Here is a 12344-nt window from a genome sequence, read left to right on the forward strand (position 1 = left end):
ACCTTGGATAAGTTTAGTATGCTATATTACAACGACAAGTTCAATCGTTTTAAATTCTCACGTCAAAGATTTGCAGCTTCGTGGTAGTAGTCTTGTTCCTGGACTGTTTTAAATATTAAATACTAAATATTAGAGTGATCTTAATAGTGAACGATGTCCGTTTAGGTTACACAGTCCGCTGTAAGGGAGTGAACTGAAAAGTGGAATTCAAAACTACTATATGTTAGAATACCTTCTTTTCGTTTTGGATGTAAGTTAGTTACTTCAAGAAAAGATACATTTTTATTTTTAAGTTTACATTGGTAGGTTTTTACGTTATTTTGTGGGAGAGACAGTTATCTTTAAACTAAGGACTGGGAGAAAGTGTGTACTAAGATCGCTGCAATTTGTGTAGCAATAGATTTGTACTTTGAAACTGATTTCAAATGTTTTAATTACTTAATATTAATGAGTTGTAACTATGTAACAGCTCAGCTGATTACGGATCACATGATTTTATCATTTTATTTAAATTGGTTAAAGGCTTGTTTTATGTAATCTGAAGAAGTTGCTGTATTAGCGGCAATGAAAAGAGCTTAATTAAACAGTGTTCATGCTCTGTAAGACTTGTTGGGACCTTCGTTTATTTGGTTTTGTGCTTATTTACCTAGTGTGTTTTTTGTTTCAATGTTGCAATAGGAGGCGGAGTGTAAAAGTATGCAGATCATAATATATGTAGAGCTGAAATATTTTTCCTTATGTTTGTGTAGGTGAATTTCTGGGTTAAGACCCGAAAGTTTGCCTTTACCAATATATATTTCAGTTTGGCTTTCAGGCTGCAGTAGAAGACTACATTTTTTTTCCTCTTACGTTTCCATGAAGATATGCTGACTGATAATAAAGCAATAAGAGGCATAGGTTAAAATGCAATGACTTCTGAAAGCATGCAAGTTGTTTTAACATCTGGCGGAATAAAGATGAACAGACACAGGTGGAAACATGCATGTCCACAGCTAGTGGGGTTTGGCTTTACTCGCCTGCATACATCCACAAAGACTTAAAAAGAAAAAGTAAAAAGTCATGGACATTCAGAAGCCATACAGCTGAAACACTTGATGTCCTTAAGGGACTAATTGCATAGATCCCATGTGTTTAAAGTATCACACACTGAAAACTGTAGCTTGGGTAGATTTTTCTTGTAGATTTTACCAGTCACTATTAAGCAGATGCACAGGCAAAAATGTGCCTTAGCATTGATAACTTCAATTTCAGGTTAATTAGGGCCTGTGTAAACAGCTGTCTATTTGGCACAAATGTTCCTATTAGGAGGGTAAACTTCAGTATTAGAAGACTACTCTCTAACAAAAAAAAAAAAGAGTCTTGTAAAATGTGACATAGGATACATGTATCACAAAAGCTGGAAATAGACATTTAAAATACTGCTGTATGTAATAGATAGGAATAATGACTTCTTACCATAACGGTGACACTTTCTATATTATCTTGGAATGTGAATAGTCTCACAGGTATAGATAAAATAGCAATGCTATGGGTGACACATCTGGAAAAAAATGAACATGTGAATATGATAAAGAAATTATTTCAGGATGGATCCAGTGCAGAATATCAAGGACAAAGGAAAACAGGCGTGCTTATAATAGTTGCTAGAGGAGCTTTGGTAGTGATAGAAGAGGGAAAAAAACTGTTATTATGGATCTTTAAAAAACTGGATGAAATAATTAGCTTTCAGCAAGGAATATTACTTATAGGTGGGGATTGGAATTTGATTTACAACAATGAGGCTGTATCTGGGGGGCCTAGAATGGAAAATATAACAAAGAGGGTAGATTCTTAAGACACTTATGAAAATATTTGGTATGGGATATATGAAATCAGTAGTAGGTACCTATATTTTCTTTCTAGTCTAGCCTAGTTATTTCACCTTGGTAAATAATATTTCACAGGAACATGTACATTTAATTGAGAACTATGACACACATCCAATAACCATTTCAGATCATGCGCCAATATTTACCAAGATAAAAATGCAGGATAATGAAGTAAAGATGAAACACTGGAGCTTCCTGTTTAGCCACCTACCTGTTTAAAAGAGAGAAAACTAAGGAATGGAGAGTAGAAATGATCAGGGAGGTATTAGGGAACACAGCTAGTGACCGAGATAAAATGAATTACAAAAAAGGGGTATCTTGCAAAACAAGAAGAGGTGCAACTGCAGAGTACTTAAGAGAAAATAAGTGAGAATAAGAGTGAGTTTAGAACTCCAATGCACAAAAACGTTTGGCACAACTTAACTAACAGAAAGTAGAATGGCAACAACCCTACCCTGGAGCCAATTACAAGACAAATAACCAGAGATCCTCTCCTGTAGAGGTATTAGAGATATTATGGATATTTTATAGGCACGCACACCCTAGAAAAAGTTGTGATGGCTGTAATACCTAAACAGGGTGAAGCCCCATCTGATCCAGCTTCATATAGGCCCATTTCAAGGTGTTTATGTCTATAATGGCTAAATGAATGGCACAGGTGATGCCAAAATTGATAGATGTGGACCAGTGTGGTTTTGTGGAGGGGAAGCAAATATTTGACAGCATTAATACAGCAATGATGATCCAAAGGAAAGTAGAATGTAGGAAAAATACCTCTGCTATTGCTGGGTCTTGATGAAGAGAAAGCATTTGACAGAGTAAGCTGGGATTTTATGAATCGGGCAATGGAAGCATTTACATTTCCTGATACAATAAGAAGGACATATGAGGGAGTGCAGTCAAAAATCAAAGTGGGAGGGTTCCTCTCTGAAAAATTGTGTCTGAATAAAGGAACCAGGTAGGCCTGTCCTATTTTCCCTTATTTTCTTTGCCAGTGGTTCTAAATATAACACAAATAAAGAGACAGAAATTCAGGGGTATAACTGGTATGCTGTTCATGAAAAGTTGCCTTTATCTCCATATTATATTTTCAGTGTTGTGAAACATCATCTGCACATAAAGGCAAATTTTGGGGGATAAAACAAAGGCTATAACTATAAACTATCATCAAGTATTTAGAAGTATAGGGTTCTGTTATGTCAGCTAGGCCTATGTGGGAAGAGACTAAACAAAAGATAAGAAACTGAAAGATCTAGTCTATGGGTATGGATATCAAGTCTATGCATATGGATATCAAAATACAAGCAGTAAAATACACAGGTCAGGCATATTTTTATCAACCAAAGGAGAATAGTAATTAATAAAGAATTGAGGGAAGAGTCAAGGGCAGGAGTCAAAGTGGGATATGTTGATCCTCCCAATAGAACAAGGAGGTTTAGGATTACCTGATTTGAATAGATATTTTACAGCTACACAGTTAAGGCTCTTATACATAACACAAGCAACTGCTTACACAAGCAAAAAACAATTCAAAGTGGAAACAAATGATGACAAAGCAGGGGAGTAATTCAAAAAATAAAGTAATTATGGGATTTTGGACACAGATCCTTAAGGAGAGTCATACAGAATATTAAAACTAAGCCAGCACAGGAATGGAGAAAGGAGATTCTGATGATAGGGATGACTGCAATTTAGGGGTACAGAGAATAGGTAAGAGGGGGCTGGAATTTCCTGGATGACACTGACAAAAGAATGAAGATATTGAGAACAAATAATTAGAGAGGTGAGGGAAAGGTAATAGAATGGGAAGAGACCACAAAGACATCTGGACAGCAGGCTAGTGATTGAGATAGGGGAATCCCAAATGAAAGACCTGCACTGAAATGAAAGACCTGTGCTAACCGAGTTCTTAATTGAATCTTGAATCTAGAACAGAAGCTTCTGTTGAAAAGGGATAATTAGTAGGGCATATGAAATATTGCACCAAATTAGGACATACAGATACTGCACAATAATTACAAAAATTAATCAGAAGAGGTCGAAGAACAACGGGAGGACATATTGTGGCTCTCAAATATGCAACAAAATTTAGAAGATTTAGGATTTTTGCCTGGATGAGTTTGCACAGAATTCTGCCTCAGATAGATGGCAAATGTTGGAGGAGGTGTTATGGGGAAGAAAGAGGTACCTGGGAGCATATGCTGTTGGAATATAATGAGTTGGCAGATTTAAAAAAATCCCTGAGTACTCTGTCAGGAGTAACTAAGGAAATGATTTTTTGAGCTGGGACACATGATCTGAATTGCCTATTTAATTATGGTGTTTGCCAAAAAAGCAATTACTAGAAGCTGTGGCTGAAAAGAAACAGCTGAGCCATGAGATGCATAGAAACTATGGTGTAGTTGGAATTAAGGCCTGGTATATCAGTAGTTTAAATTCAAGCTTAAATAAGTTTTTTTTTAATTTTTGATAAAAAGAAAAAAATATGCAACATTCAGTGAAATCAGAAAACAAAAAGTTAGTGAATCAAGATTCAGAGAGAGTGTTGGCATTATGAAGGTAGATAAGACAGGTCCAACTCCACTGCCCTATCCTCCCTAAATTCCTCTAGGTTATCATAGTGGGAAAGGTAGTGTGGTATTTAGAATGTGCACTAATATGCTAGTAGTCCTGTGCCCACATATGAAAAACTCATAGGGGTGCAGCTCAATCCATAATAACCATTTAGATATTTTCCACAGTAACCATTTCTAAATGTAAATGCTTTGTGAGCCCAATTCAATTGAGTCGTCATTTGTCTGTGTGGTTTGCAAACTCCCTGTGCAGTTTTCCATGAATCATAAGTGATTACACTGAGGCAGTATGCTCCAAACTACTTTGGAATCTGGACCTTGAAGCACTGGATGTGCACATTATTGGCTTGAACAGGACAAAGAAAGACATTACATCAAAAGCTATTGACTTGTTATTGATTTGCTGTTTAACCTCTTAAATGGTAACTGTCCACTATATATAACTTCTCACAAATCAAAGTAGATGCACAGTCAGAATTAGAATTATCTTTTGCTTACATACGAGTTCTTCAGGGATTTGGGGGAGCTTCATGTCAAAAAAATCAAAGATTTCCACATTCCTTTCTGAATTTTTTATTTGGTATCTCATCTACATGAAAAGTATTTCAAAGAGCATGTGGGGTCAGACAGAAGGGCTATTTATAAACATGTGAATTGCTTAACTTATGCAGTATGCACTAAGCATGGTCCAACTCCGCAAAGTAGCTGCATGCACTACTGTACCTGGAAGAGTCCAAATATGTCATAGATATGCAAAGCAATAAGGTGTGCATACTTACCAAATAACAATGGCCTTATTCTCATTATCCAGATAAATGAGTTGTGCCTGCCAGTTTAACATGTCTGAGCAGCACCATCTTCTCTAGTATTGTGATACATAATTACATTATGATTGTGTTTCAGAAATGAATGCAATCCCTCCCCTAAGAAAGATTGCAACCAGTCTGCCAAAAGGTCCATTGGTTGCAGCAGATTACTTTATTAGCATAATATAGGTATTCAGGATTCACCTCTGAGTGCTATGGGCATGTTCAGCTAAGTTAACAAAACAGTAATTAAATGCTGTAGTACACTGAGCAAATCCTCAGCACATTTTCTTCTATATTTTTGTTGCGATATGACATGTTCAAGGAGACGTTCAAGTAGCAAGACAGGAATGGATTATGTCATCCATTCCATAGTTCAAATAGAAAGACAGGAATGGATTATGTCATCCATTCCATAGTTCATATATGTGCAAGGAGGCAGAGACAGAACAGTGCTTTTTTAACAAGGCACAGATTTCTGGAAGGACAGTGTCAATTTGTCATGTACATTTTTATGGCAAAATGTGAGTACAAGAAGTAGCTATAAAATGTAATTGATAGTAGTATGTTGCCCCTCTGAAAATGGTGCACTTCAGCCTTGCTGATGCATAATAATGTGTACTGTTCATAGCAGTTCATGATTCGTTAGAGCAGTGTCTTAAGTGTCAGTAGCTCAATCATTGCTTATGACTCGCACAGCTGTTGTGCATCTCAATCCTTTTCCTTGCTTATGTGTCATTCAGCAGACCTGAGTAGAGTCCAATAGCCTCAAACTTCACTTAGTCAAGGAAACTGTTTAGAGGGGACTAGGATTACAGTCCTAAATCAATCTACAACACAGGATTAATTTTGAACGTCAGACCCTGAAGACTCTGCAAATCTGTGCTAAGCGGATAGATATTACGTGCCCGCCTGCCTTAAAATCCAACTCTCAACTTCTTAAGTCAGGCAGCTCATTTCTTAAATTTTACTTCTAGGTATGGATATTAGGGAGATGACATCTTGATCATCATCCTCAAGAACATGAGTGAGGTAACAATGACACAGCTAAGTAGGTAGCAGCCACCTCTTTGACAGTAGATTTTGCAGACAAGCCAAGTGTGGAATTGTAAGAACTAGACCAAGGGACCCTTACTTTCTGAGTTTTTATCTCTGCCAGGGATAGACACTAAAGAAGGCTTAGAAATTGACTGGTCTGAAGCTACAACTGTAGCAACATTTGTCTACATCATGCTCTCCTTAAGAGATAATTTTAAAATATTGTTGCATTTGAATAATTCTGAGAAGTTGACAGTATGTGTGCCAGAGCCCCAAATATTATTGGAAATGTAGTGCCTGAGGCAAGTGAAGATATTTAGCCATGCTTGCAGTAGACATTAAAAAGCTGTATTCATTTTTTTTTTTTTTTTACTTTTCTGTGTGTAACTTTTTTTTTCTTTTGTGGCACTGTCAATTTGAAGGAGGTTGTAACGAACAGGTTCACAGAAAAGCATGGTTTTCCAATGTATTGTGCCAATTTGTTCCAGTGCAGTGTTGCAATGCATTTTCCATTCAGGAATCATACTGTAATCATATCCCAAAGTGACTACGACTACCCATAATTTTCATGAGCTCCTCAAAACTGAGAAACGTGACTGCATTAACAGGAAATGCACGTACACAGTTTACAGTCATTCCTTTGCAAAGTACCCATACACCTTCCTGTTTTATGCTGGTCAAAATGCAGTCAAAGACACTACGATATTTTACTTTTTCTATTCCATCCATTTGCATCCGTGCTTTTATCACATCCATCGGTGTGGCAGCTGTCCATGAGAAAATCCCAGTCATGCCTCCAGCAACTAGTGTTGTCAGTGTATCTGAGAAAACAGAAAGAAGAAGATGTAAAACACAGGACTCCAAAAGTAGTTTGTGAATTTAGTCGCAACTTATGTCCTGTCCTTTTATGTCCTATAAATGTTACATGTCACTTCCTGGTTTAACCCAGATTTTTCAGTTGTTTTCAAAACCTACATCTTTACTTTTTTTTCCCACTGCCATGTGGGGCAGTAACATAAACAAAGGGCAGAAAAGGAGAACGTTATCTAGACAAAGGGCAGAAAAGGAGAACGTTATCTAGACAAAGGGCAGAAAAACAGAAAGTTTCCCAGAGTTCCCTCTAGAAGAAAATAAAACTCAAACAATAGACCCCTGCATATAACATGCATGGACACCTGCACATAGTATGCATGCATTACACATCGGCATGTTGTGTTTGTGCACCCACCAGCACACTTTGTTTTTTGTAACCACCAGAAGCATACACTAGGCACTACTATATCTAAGGTGTACTATGATTACAAGGGGAGATGCACCATTGTTTTGAAATATGCCTTTACTGAATGCACCCACTGGCCCACCCATCAGGCCAGTGCATTAGCTTTTGGAATCCTGCATGATTGGGTGGGGGGTAATTCCAGTGAGGCATGACCATTTTTTTCATATGCAGACATACTGTTTCGACTGCAAACTGTTACAGAATGAAAATTTTCATCAGAACATCGGGGGACGAAAGACTGTAAATTTCAAAACACTACAATTTCACCTGATCACAGTGATCCCCTTTCCCTACTCAGCAAAAGAAGCAAAACAACAACATCAGGGTAAAGCAACAATATTTGTAAGGTAGACTGAAACATGACTTCAATGGCTGGAAACAACAGAACAAGTTTCTTTGCCAGCTCCCTATGTCAATAAAAACTTAAAACACAATAGCACATAAAAGCCACACCACACATTAAACTATTAAAAATAGAAAACACAATTAATTAACCTTAGCCAAATAACTAAGAAGCAATAGTATCAAGCTGCTGAGCAGATGGCTATGAGAGGGCTCATGGATTTTACACTTGCGCTGACCAGTGAAACTCCTTCTTGGGAGCACAAGGGGGGAAAGCAATTGTGCACAAAGAGGGGCTCCCATGCATTCTGTCTTTGACAGATTGTTTGTAGGATACATTAAAGCCATACCACTGCTTTTCTTCTCAGCATGCTGGATAAAGGCTGGCACTTATTTTCATAAGCCTACTCACCAGCCGAAGCTCAGCCAAAAAAGAAAGTAAAACAAAAATGAAGACAGACATTTTTAAAATTACTTTTGGGCTTTGTATTAGTGAGTTACCTCGCATCGAGTTCTGCGCTGAAGTGGGCGTGTCCCAAATGACTGAGAGAGGGAAACAGGTGTGGAAATGATGGATGAGTGACGGGTATGCAGATTTCCGTGTGACATCATGCATACATTGGTTCTACTTCTTAAATACTGATAGTGTTGGAAGGGCATTCGTTCTAAGCTGCTTCAGAAAACTGGCAAGTTTGTGTCAAAATGTGAGGTTAAACTGTGAATAAAAGCAAACATTTCTTGTTCTGTGGCATTCTCACTGTATTCACAAATTGTTCCTGCTGGGAATAACACGTTTTCCCAGTATAACACAAGGGGTCCCCCAAAATAAAGCAGTTAGAAACGAAGCTCTGTGATAACCTGAAGAAAGTACACAATACCATATTACTGCTTACATTTTCTCTTCGCTATATCTCAACAAAAATTGAAATAGGGGATGCCAGACCACTAAGTTTTCTTGCTTTTAACTCTACCAGATCAGCACAGCACTCTAGTCTAGATCGCTCAACCATACCGAATTCCTTGGTATTTACCAGTTTTGAGGTCAAACTATTGGGGTGCCAAGAATTTCCAAGTGGCCCCTTTAATTTCCGAATTTCCTGGTATTTTGTTTTCCGAATTTTTTTGCTGACGTCATCATGTGCAGGGTGTGTGCAATGACGTCAGCATCGTGAGCAGTCTGCCAGCCGGTCAGAATATGGCTAGGCTTGAGGAGGTATGTACAGTCAATTTGTTTATGTTTATCTACATGTACGCATGCAAGCAAGCTGTTTGTGGTTCATTCGTGTACGTGGTATTTAAGTGCAGAATGCCAGTGGCTCAGTGCACTTACTTAGTCCAGGTCCTGGCTCCAGCAAGTCTGCAGCAGACCAGCAGTCATGCATTATCAGTCGGACAGTGAGTGGACTTGCTGTACAGGTCCGGTGTCAAAGAAAGATGAAAAAATACATCATCAGCAGCACCATTCGTCTTCCCCCAGCTCCATCAGGTGCCATACCATCTTTACCTTCACCCATGTATACAGTCTCAGCAGACAAAAACGTGCACCATGAAAGGCGAGCGAAGAATGTACCAAGTAACGCTCCTTATCAGTACTCAGAATAAACGTTTACTGGTGCAGATTAAACTACCATTTCCAATGCCTCTAATGAGGAATTTAACAACACAGAACAAATGCTGTGTGGTGTTTAACAATGTATTCCTATCTTTCTGCAGAAAACCACTGTTCCTGCTCCCCTCTAAAAATAATCCCATCAAAACAGGCACAGGACAGTGCCAAAAAAAAAAAAAAAAATCACATGTTGCTAGGTGGATAAAATACAATTATTGTGGTATGCACTCAGTGTAGATCAGCAGACATGTGATCAGCTGTTGCTGTTCCTGAATTCCAGAACCCCTCCTGTTACACAACGTAAGTAAATTAAAGCAGTTTTGCTGTAAATATTTTGTCAAAATTCGCTATTAGAGGGCACATCTTCTGTTGATCATTTCAAATACAGATATTCTGAAACATTATATATTGAACATAGCTCAGTAGCACTCTTATCAACTGTTATTATGAATCAAAACAGCAGTGAATTCACAGCCTGATTATTTTCTTGCAGAGAACTGTCTGCAACCATCACAAATCGAAAAGGGTGCTCTTTAAATTATCAGTCATAATTTACAGAACACCCTTGCCTTGTTTTGTCCTAGAATTAAATTCAGACTAAATTGCACAACAGAATTGCCACCTGCCCTTTTTTACATAGGAGAATCCCTATTTGGGCAATTATGCCCCGTGGAAAAAAGATGAAGAAGTAAAGTTGAATAGTTGCATAAAATAATTATTTTGTATCAGAAACATTTTTTTATTATGGCAAAACCGTTACACTAGTTGTCGTTATGGTTTGTCCTGCAAAATCTTCTATTTCCTTAAAAAAGTCCCACTTTGGGCACTTGAGAAAGTGACAGTATCTTAAGTACATATAAGAACTGAGGCAGGGTGAGACAATTATGCAGTATGCACTTTCCTCAATGTGTGTAAATATACTTTCCTGTAAAATGTAAGGTTAACATTTAATCCAGAAGCATATCTACAGCAAATAATTTACTAATTCTTGAAACAAAGGAGTACAGTAGATAACGCCTTTCAAGAGCGGAAATCTCTCTTTCATTGCCACTCCAAGGTCAAACCCATGCTGCCATTATAGAAAACTGCATAAAGGTTTGATAATCAAAGCTAGCCTAGAGTTGAATGGCAGGAATGACTCAAAAGCACAATATCAAATACTGAGAAGCTCTTGTGAAAACAGTTCTAGAATGCATGAGAATGCAGTGAGTAAATGCTTGACAAAAATGTCCTGGGAGAGACTGTAAATTTATTCTTATAGACCACCTGTATCAAGAAATTTGTTATTATGAAGGGAACAAGGATTCTGTTGTGTTAGACAAACAGAATTAGGAGTACAAAACAGATCATAAATCTATGAAATGAGCTTAGGGAGCAAGGAAGCACTTAAAAATGTTCTTTGCAGCTCCTCTTCAAGAGCTATTATAGCAATAACCCATGCCTGGGTGTGGGTAATGCTGGATTTACCCATGGTTGGTGTGGTTTGGTCACGAGGACGAAGCCCGAGTGGCCAAACAAAGCCAAACGTGGATAAATCCAGCATTACCCACACCCAGAAGAGGGTTATTGCTATTATACAATGACATTATTTAAGAAAAAAAATAATTACTTTTCTTAAATAATGGCATTGTATAATGCCTCCTTGCTGCCCTTACGCAGCTGACTGGTATTCTGTGGCAGTTCTGATGTACTGCGCATGCGTAAGCCTATGCAGTACATCAGAGCTGTGGGCAAAAGCAACGGAGAAAGCAAGATCTCCGTTGCTTTTTACAAACTGTCTCGCTATGTTAAAGGAGTTTAACATAGTGAGACAACTTTAAAAAAAGCAACGGAGATTCTCCGTTGCTTTTTTTAAAGCTGTCTCGCTATGTTAAACTCGTTTAACATAGCGAGACAGTGTGAAGCAACGGAGATCTTGCATTCTCCGTTGCTGTAAAAAAAAAGAGTTATAGTGGAAAACGTCCGGGTGACCAGACCTTTTTCCATTACTATAACTCTGATTTACAACGTGCATGCTGACCAATCAGCGTGCACGTTTTTGAATATTAATGGGGGGTCGTTGTATAATAACAGGGTTAGCCATATGTGAAATGGAAACCTAGGCATACTTCTCAACTCTCCAGATTTTCACAGATTGTCCAGATTTTTGGTTACTATGTTTGGTGTGTTCCTCATAAAATGTGAGCCTTTCTGGCAAATCACTGGGACGAGCTGAGCATTGAAGTCAGTAAATAATCGGATAGATTTAGATTCAGACTTCATATCCTTCAGAAAAAGTATGTTAAAACAAACCATGTTGCTTAGCAACTACATACGTTTATAAGAGCAATATTTAAAATGTAATATTTTTGGGCCTTTGTCCCCCATTTTGTCAGGCTTTGTCCAGATTTCCTGCACTAAAAGTTTGAGAGGTATGCTGGGAATTGGCAAGCTATATGAAATAGTGCTGGTTTAACACTTCCCCACACTAACTTTCATGACCATTCCTTAGGTTAGGGGGTCATTAGCACAGTGCAACCTTTTTTGAAGTTCCTGTTGGCATACACTTAAGAGTTATGGAGACTGATAAAGCACAATACGGGAACTTTCTTAAAAGATAAATGGGGAATGTTTGAATGTTCTGGTAATACAGAAACCCAGAATTTCTGCTTACCTTATCTTTGAGGTAGAATGTCTCGGATATGATCAGTTGGTATCAACTCTGCACCTATATATATATATATATATATATATATATATATATATATATATATATCTATATACATATATATATATATATATATTTTTTTTTGAATGACAACATACTTTTCTGGTTTAATTATTTAAGGG

At 37.7% G+C, this 12344-nt stretch overlaps 1 protein-coding gene across 3 annotated transcripts in view; it reads right to left on the bottom strand.

Moving 5' to 3' along the window:
- LOC122805563 (solute carrier family 25 member 45-like) overlaps positions 1–12344 on the bottom strand; it is a 1930246-nt gene that overhangs the window by 211256 nt on the left and 1706646 nt on the right. For 2 of the 3 annotated variants that reach the window (XM_044075781.1, XM_044075784.1), the window contains exon 7: positions 5904–7106. The exons of the other annotated variant lie outside the window; for it this stretch is intronic. In XM_044075781.1, the coding sequence (XP_043931716.1) occupies positions 6817–7106 (290 nt within the window). In that variant the 3' untranslated portion in view covers positions 5904–6816. Of the gene's footprint in view, positions 1–5903; positions 7107–12344 lie in introns of those variants that run through there. 3 annotated transcript variants of the gene reach the window in all.

This window comes from Protopterus annectens, chromosome 6.part1 (assembly GCF_019279795.1).
Source record: "Protopterus annectens isolate FY-2018-M chromosome 6.part1, PAN1.0, whole genome shotgun sequence".
NCBI lineage: Eukaryota > Metazoa > Chordata > Ceratodontiformes > Protopteridae > Protopterus > Protopterus annectens.